This window comes from Lagopus leucura, unplaced genomic scaffold (assembly GCF_019238085.1).
Source record: "Lagopus leucura isolate 7727_CA_CO unplaced genomic scaffold, USGS_WTPT01 Super-Scaffold_100008, whole genome shotgun sequence".
In the NCBI taxonomy this organism is placed as follows: Eukaryota; Metazoa; Chordata; class Aves; order Galliformes; family Phasianidae; genus Lagopus; species Lagopus leucura.
Window position 1 is genome coordinate 28,941,249 of NW_024962265.1, and position 8,723 is coordinate 28,949,971.

The 8,723-nt window shown below is 42.4% G+C and overlaps 1 protein-coding gene across 1 annotated transcript; it reads right to left on the bottom strand.

Annotated features, from left to right (window-relative positions):
• Positions 1–2,167: 2,167 nt before the first annotated feature.
• ARRDC5 (arrestin domain containing 5) lies at positions 2,168–4,680 on the bottom strand. Its single transcript, XM_042872747.1, has 4 exons — positions 4,677–4,680; positions 3,383–3,562; positions 2,492–2,640; positions 2,168–2,272 (listed from the first exon to the last, which is right to left on the bottom strand). Exons 1-4 carry the CDS (start codon positions 4,678–4,680, stop codon positions 2,168–2,170), a joined length of 438 nt encoding a protein of 145 aa, XP_042728681.1.
• Positions 4,681–8,723: the final 4,043 nt, after the last annotated feature.

Below are 8,723 nucleotides of genomic sequence, written 5' to 3' on the forward strand. Positions count from 1 at the left end.
TCAACTGCCTTCTCGAGTCTGCTGATCTCAGTCTGGCTTCAGGCATCTGAGCCAAAATAGACTTCCACAGTGCTTCAAATCACAGCAAGTAGCATGCAAAGAAATTACAAAGCTGCCTTTTATTTCCCCAAGTGCTCATATCCTATTGTTTCTTCACAGACTATATTTTGTAAAAAGGAAGTTGTTAAATTCTTTTCCATATTATTTGCGAGGACTGCCACTGCTTATGTGATGGCAACTTCAGAATTGATACCTGGTGGTAGTTTTCCTTCAGCTGTGTCATGTGTCACTAAGAAACTAAGCTGGAATTTCAGAAGACTAGCAAAGAAATACACTCTTTCAACATATCTCTGCCATATACATTGTGAGCACCTTAATTTTTGCTTGAATGATGAAAACAGGGAGACCTGTAAAACAACAATCTATTTGTAATGAGATTCTTCACATGGCATCCTTATATATGGTCTCAACTGAGATATGGAAGGGGCCTTCCAGTGCCAGAATGATAAATACCATTTTTAGGGACAATATGAGGAGAAATATCAGCCCTGTGTGAGCAGCAGAATGTGACAATGCCATGCAATGACACACACCCAGGCTGGGAAGTTTTGTCATCCAAAGTTGATCTGAAAGCACATGGGGAATGACAGAAGGCAGGTGGAGTGTGAAATGCTGATTTGGTTTGGAGACCAGGGAAGGTTCTGAGCTCTGGCTAAAGATGGGTGAGTCCTGGCAGGAGGCTGTTGCAAGAGGCCTGATGTGGGACTGAGGTTTTGCCAGAGGACACTAAAGCTCGCCTTCTTGAGAGCCTGAGGACATGCTGGGAGCCTGCAGGGCACCTGCTATGGCATGATATTGCATCAGTGTGCTCTGAAGAAGCAGCTCTCAGTTCATATTGTGTAAATCACATCAGAATCAGGGTGATTTATTCAATTAGCAACACCTAATTAATCAGCAATCTGCGAACTATACATTCAGGCTCAATATCAGCAATACAGCAGATAAACCACAATACTAGGCACTAGACACAAATGCCAACAAACACCAAGAAATGCCTAAGCACTCTTCTAATCCCCAAACTCCTTCACCCACACAGACACATATACACAAAATTTTAGCATGGACTACACACAACATGTCCCTGGGAATGCCTGTTTGTGCAGCCTGTGCAGGTCCCCCTGCGTGGCAGCATGACCACTGGTCCATGGTGTCACCTGAAGCTGATGGACGAACATCCTTCCAGCAGCATCCATGCCCAGGGTCACACACTGAGTGGATGTGGGGTTGGGTTTGTGCTGATCCTGCTGTGGTGGGTGATGAGTCCCAGAGCAGACTAAGGCAAAAGAGGCAGTAGGAGTCATGACACACTCATACTTGCCAGGTTCTATCCTGCTGTATGTATCCTTAACCTTCCTTCACTATTCACTGTGTGAAGGAAGCCCTAAGGCAACAGTCTTTGAAGGACTTAGGTCTTCCTATAATGATTATCCAGTCACATACTGAGCTTCAGTCCCTCCCTCCTGACCAGCTTTGTCGCCTCATGAAATCTTGGAAGAGCCTTTCCTAGTCGAATGGCTACCACCCTTGCCCTGCCTTCAGCTGCCCTATGTCTCACATGCTTCTTGTTGCCCGGCTACTCCATTGCCCCCATGGATCACCCAGCTGCCCACCCAGCCATGCTGGCAGCTGAAGGTATCTCCCACAGGTCCCTCTGTGACAAGGTCTGTCTGCTCCTTGTCTCTGCCCAGCATCTGGCTTATTTCAAAGCTGATTTTCAAACACCTTGTTCTCTACTCTTACCATACCTCTAGATAAGACTAGGGTGGGCTTTTATCTCATGGTCTGGAGCACAGCCACCTTCTAAGCCTGCAAAGTATCTAGGGCACTGTTTAATCTCCTGCTCTTCCTTAGCCATCAGATCTGACTTCACGAAGACCACAGGCTCCCTTCATGTGCCTTCCTATCTTGGCTAGTTTTGGCTAGTTTTACCCTCTTGTTTTGGAAATCACCAGAGCACCTCTGCAACCACGGTTTCCTCTTGTGAAAGCAGAGCGATAATATGTACAGATCTTGAAAAACAAAAATATCCTTACTCCTTGCATCCAATTGCTCCTAGATCATTCTCGTAAATGTCTCTGTGAAGGCTAACCTTGATTTTCATTCAGAATCATGATGCTCTGCTGCACAAACGCTCTGGTATGGCTGCTATGATGATAGGCACCTTGCCAAAGATGGTGGACATGGCACATGGAAGGTTAGAGGTTCCTACCAGCTCATAATTGAATGTCATGATGTTATTTCATCTCACGGCATTGGTGACAGGCAATGGTTTTGGCAGAACCAGTGCACTAGTGACTCCCATGTTATCAAAGAGGGCAGTGCCTGGCCAGCACTCCAACCTTGTCACTTCATTTTGATCTTCCAAGGAATACTGACCTCCACTGTTACTTAATCTCCTGTACAGAACAATGCAGCATACAGCAAAAACTACCTTTCTAATGTAATTGCATGTCCTGTTGGCAATATCTGTTGTGAAGACACTAGTTGCACCAGGGAAAAATACATTTTTCTTCAGGGAGATGCAAAGGATCACAGAGCCTTGGATGAAGCAGCAGAGGTAATCGACATCAGTCCTAGCTTCTACCATCAAGAGAACCGGCATGGGGAGAATGAGTGGAAAGGCAAAGCACAGTGAACTATTGCTGCTGGACAGATGGTGTTCCCCAAAAACAGCATGTCCAAACTTGTGAAGGAACATCTGAAGCTGCTCATACCTCCACCAGGCCCTGCCTTTAACCCAGACGGCAGTCTTCCTCACTACACCACAAGTGGCATGGCTGAATTATCACAGTGTTCTTGAGCATCTGTTGAAAGAATGCACCCATGCACATGTACACATTTTCACCTGTATTTAACATCCAAATTTAGAGAAAAGCAAAAAATATATATTTGGAATAACCGTGTTTTACTTGTTCTACTTGTCCTGATGACTGATCATCCCTGTTTAGGTAGACTTTGGTTTAAATAAATAAATAAATAAATAGGGCATCCTATTTCATGAAGATTGCCCAAAACTTAGACTTTAAAGCAAGAATTTCTATTCTGGATCTCATAGAGCTCCTTGCATATCGTTCATTCTTGAGTTCTTACAATGCTCTTTGTACACTGTATGTAAAAAACATCTCTGTATATGGGCCTAAGCCCCAGGACAACAATAGCAAAACATATTAAAGGTGTAGTTTTAATGTTAAAAGAAGAAAAACTGAGTGCTGAAAGTTAGTGAACACTCAGTAGTGGGCATGTAAAGCACAGGATCAGAACAGTCCCCAGTTCAGATAGATGGTTCCCCTTATCTTATCTTTTGCACGTCCCGTGTGCTCACCACTGATTACTTGCAAGAGTAAATATCTCAACTCTTCAGCTAAGACAGTACTGTGTCTGCAGCAAATCCCTTGCATGAAATAGGAGATGCAGCCAGCTTTGCTGGTGAATGTGGAGGGAACCTCTGGAGGAAAGCTGAAGTGGAAATCAAAGGTGTGGATCCCAGAATCCAGGCAGCTGTCTGAAAACCAAGCAATATGCTCTAGTCAGAAACCTCTTAAACATTTAAGATGTTTGTACCTTCCAGAAACCTTGACATTTCTTCCAGAAATCAAGGTGATGTTACCTTACCTCACCTTACCAGCTGGTATTTCACACAAAATTTTATGAGTGAACTGCGCGCTGCCTCTGCAGGTTAGCTGCTGGATGTTTGGGCAAAGCAGACTTGAGAACTGCTCATCTGCTCATCCTGACTCACAGTCATGAACCTGCAACTTCTAGCTAATCGTTTAGAATCAAAATAGACTAACATGGACTCTTAACTGCAGAAAGCAGTAATAGTCTTCTGGAGAGTGAAATTATGTCTTAACTCCCATTTTTCTTCTATTTTTGTCTGCAGCACATGGGAATGTGATCTGAACCTTGTGTTTCACCTTTGTGAAAGACTCACTCACAATAGAAATAATATTGGACACCTTCCTTGCCCAATTTTGAGACAGGAATATTACAATCCATTCCTTCTAAAATCTTTGCATCTGTGCCACTCCATCTTAATGAAATTCAGCTTTGTATAGGTCCTGCTGACTTTAAGACATGACTATCCCACCTATGTAAGCATATGTTTAGCCTCTTTTGACCTGATAAGAGCAGCTCTTGACTCTGCTTATCCAAAACTTCATTTCAACATGCATAAGTGCTGTCAGTTTTATTGTCCATATGAACACTTTTGTTCTTCCTAACAGCTTGTGCCAAAATTTCACTTTGAACAGTAGTAGTAGGGAATCAGAGACTGCTAGAGTTTTGTCCTATTTCTGCATCTTTTTGCAATGAATTCAACAGTGTCTTATGTTTTAATAGTCTAAACTGGATATTTTTGCTGGCAAAAGAGTCTGGGTAGTGTTTCCGAATGGGAGGGGTTTTTTTTTGCCACATGGCATAACAGCTCTTTCAATCGATCAGTTGTAACTCAAAAGGAAAAAAAATGCCTAAAGAACAATTTGAAATGGAGGAAACTGAAATTCAACTTCTTAGATAGATGCAATATAACAAATTCCTGATAGTTTGTAGGAAACTGATATTCCAATATCTCTGAATTCCCCTGGGAAGTAAAAGTATGCTCCCCTTCCCCTAGCTACCCATGTCTGGTAGACATGAACCCCATTGCACAGGAGAAACCATCCATGTGGGCTCCAAAGCTTATTCCCCTGAAACCACGTGAGTGTTACAACTTTCCTGACAGCTGTAGAGATGGGAAGGACTCCCAAGAGCCAACTCCTGGGGGCACCCAGAGACATTATGCATCTTGGTCTTCAGCAAAACTTGGAAATTTCAGTCACACTGTGACTGTGTTTACTGGCGAAAAGACAATGGCTGTGGCTGTGGGCTAAGTGTGAGTGTGCTACTGGTATGAATGACCAGAGGGACACTTTCCTATGAAGGGCAGAAGAGATTTCCTGAGGTGAGACCATGTAAAGCTTTGCTTAAAGAGCTTCAAACTGTTTGCTGAGCTCCTGGCTCCTGTTTGCTCTCACTCAGGGATTCTGTTGGTGCTGAGCCTTGGTAGCACCAAAACGCCGTTTTCTTTTCTGGATCTAATTATCCTAGCAGTGTTACCAGTCAGATTTGACAGTCACCAGTAGTCAGTTCTTAAGCAGTCATTATCTCACAATGAGACTATACTGAGTTCCAGGAAATGGTGATGAGGTTTACCAAGGTTAAAAGGAAATATGTCAGTATGCACCAGAAGCCATGTACATGCAATTCTTACACAGACATCAGCTGTGACCCAAGGTGGATATGTGGTAAGATCAAATACCAGGCAGTAACATGCTATGAAGACCATATTAGCAGCTGAGTGTCAAAAGCTGACACAGGCAGGGATCTGTTCAAACATACATTCCTTCTATGCCAACATCAGTGGGGAGCACAGAGTATTCAGGGTAAGAAGAGTCAGGTCTGTATCTTCTTTCATGTTTTCAAATGGCTTCCTTGGACTTGTTAGAGCACTTCTGTAGAGATGCAATCAGTGCTGGGAAAAGGAGCAGAAAGACTCAGCTACAGTAGGAATAATCTGTTATTAAACTGCACTGCTTTGGCAAAGTATGGTGGATGTGAGTGCTCAGCTCTTCTGATATAAGGAACATGAATACAGGTGACAAAATGTGGATTTAAGAGTATATTTAAGTAACCCTTATTTCAACTTCAGCTGAGGAAATACAGAACTGAGACGCATTACAGGTACTTGTTCTTCTAATAGCAAAAATGATTTTTCCTACACTTAGTCACTTTCTGTCTTTCCTGTAAGGGCTGTAACATCTGGTAGCCCATAGCAAGAGCCAGCATACTGCAGGTCAAGGCTAAGAGTCAAAGGCACGTGTAAGGGGAAAATGATCTCTAGTGTGAAGTAGAGCCTTCAGGTCTGAAAGGAAATGAAGCCTGATCACTGCAGGTCATAGCTCAAATAAACAGCTTCAGAGCAGTCTAACTTCATTTCTAAACTATTCCAGTGCAATGAACTTTTAGCCAATTATCTGTTGACTAAATCCTCAGGACTCCCAATAGACCTGAAGAGAGGCTGAGAAGAGGAAACGCTCCTCCTAGGAGGCTTCCATTTACTGTAGATATCTCCTGAAATAAGACACTTGTCTGCAAAGAAGACTGTCTTTGGTGGTCATTACATCCCACTGACTTAACTCTATTTAATAAACATGTAATGTTTAATCATTAGCTCTGCATTTACACGTGTGCATGTTAGAGTGTATGACACCTAAGGGGTGCCCTGCTGCGGGCGTGCCTCTTGGAGCAGGAGAGCTGGACAAGACCTCCAGAGGTCTCTTCCAACCTAAGTCATTCTGTGTTTCACACTTGTGCAGTGTTTTCAGTGTATGTCTGTTTGTTTCTTGCTTCTCAGTAAGGATACAGCAATAACACTAAAAGTGCCTTCCCTACAGTTGCAAATATAACACTTTTATACTCAATTTAAATATTGTGGCACGTGAAAAGTAAGCATTTCAGATGAGCAAAGAGTGCTTCAGTGACGTCCTTGTGACTAAAGATTTCATACCTGCAGCTAGACAGCGTGCAATGGCTGTCTGTGCAACAAATGTTCACAGCTACCAGAAGTGTGCTGAGGGCACTTCTGATACTCTCAGATGCTACTTTCCATACTAGAATATTTTTATTCATTTCTAAGCACCAGTAGCCGTATGACATAGTGAAAAGGAGAATGCCATGGGATAGAAGCAAAAAGTATTGGTGATACAGTAGATAAATTGTAATTCAAGATTGATATTGCAAACATAAGTGGTGGCCAGAGGACTGCAGCAATTGCTAGTGAGATCTGAATACAGCAGAACAGGTGAGCAGCCACTACACCATCCTTCTGAGCAGTTTGGCTGAGGCAACTCTTGTTCACCTAAACAGGATGCTTGGCAAGTTCTTATTGTAGTGTGGGAGCCCTTGCTGAGTATGGCTAAAGGCAAGGGACTGAGGTGAATCTCAATCCTGAAAATCTCTTTGTCACATGAGAGTAATTCCAGGCAACTGGAGCTGCTGCCAACACATTCCCTGCAAAAACATCATCAACAAAAAATAACAACAATAACAACAACATAAAACAGTGTCTGGCTCACTAGTGTAGTCCTCAGGTTCTGTTGGACACTTGGAACAAATGAGTGCAGAATGCTCCGGTCTGCATTGATTTGGGAAGGGAAAAAAAGAATGCAGGGAGAATGGAGGGTTCTTCAGCCAGGGGAGCAGGGATGAACACAACCAGAGCAAGTGGCGGGGATCACTTCCACTGCTGATGCCAACAGACAGATGTCTGAGCCACCAACAAGCTGTGAGCCAAGAGAAAGCATTGGCACCTGCTCCGCAGAACCTGATTCCAGGGGCAGTGTTCTCAGCTGCAAGCTGAGGATCTGGGCACACAATGAGAAATACTGAGTATTAGCTGGTCAAGACAGCAAACAGTTTAGGAAACAAGGCACAGCAGAACTTTGAACTTTAATCCTATTCTCCTACATGCCAACCACTCACTTGCTCCAGTGCAGTCAGGATTCTCCTTCATAGTCCCTGTCCCTCACTCCTGCAGTGTTTTCATTTTTGTTGTTGTTGCTTTCCTGTTTTTCCTTTTTTGAAGGAAAAAGTATTGATGACTGCAGACTGTTGTTCTCAGTTCTTGGCTGCTGCATCTTGTTCTGTGAGTTTCTCCTTGTGTTGCTCTGTTAAAAAATAAACTCTTTGGGAGAGGAATTGTTCAGTATCCTGGGTTGTAGTGAGAAGGAACAGCTTTTCAATGGGTTACAGAATTACCAATAACATAAATATCCTTTTTTCTTGCTAACACTTGGTAATTTTCAGCAGTCACGCATCATGAACAACCTGCATGGTTATAGGTAGAAAAAATAACTTACAGCTACTTGCATGAGTCAAGATATATCATCAAGTAAAAAATTGTTATCCATGATAATTTATGAATCAAATGCTAAACTTCCACGATTTTGTGCTCAGGCACTGATTTATGCATTACAAAAATAGCTTATAGCTATGATCTCCATACTACCATTATACCAAACCAATATTTCATCTCAATCTGTATATCCCCTGAGAATTTTAAATACAATCTGAACCTGCTATCAGTCAGTAAAGGAGGAAGAATTGCTTTTAACTCATAATTTGTTCTCCTTCCTTAACTCTATTTTCTGTCTTGAAGACCAGCTAAAAGTTGTGTAAATGTTGTTTCTTCACATCGAATGACCTCTCTACAAAATGATCTTTAAATTCCCTTTCCAGAAGAACAGCATAGCTCTTTTAACAAAAGCACCTTTAACAAATGCAAACTTCAACAGGTACAATAGAGAACATTATATTCTCTCAGCTTATGTTGATGCGTGGTGTCATTGATTTTGAGCTTTCAACTGGTATCAGCCAAAATAGAACCTTTTGTCTGAATCTGCTGCACTTCAGAAATCACAAATGGAAAGGAAAAATATATCAGTGCCTCAATACATTTAATTTTTTCAAACTGAAGCCACAGCTCCCTTTCATTCATTTAACAAACTTTCTGCAGGCCCATTATCCTTCATATGTTTATACAGACTTCAGGGAGAGCTGTGTCATTATTTCCTCCTGGTTTTGTTTCTCTGAGACTCACATGGACATAGCCATAAGTTTGAGCTACC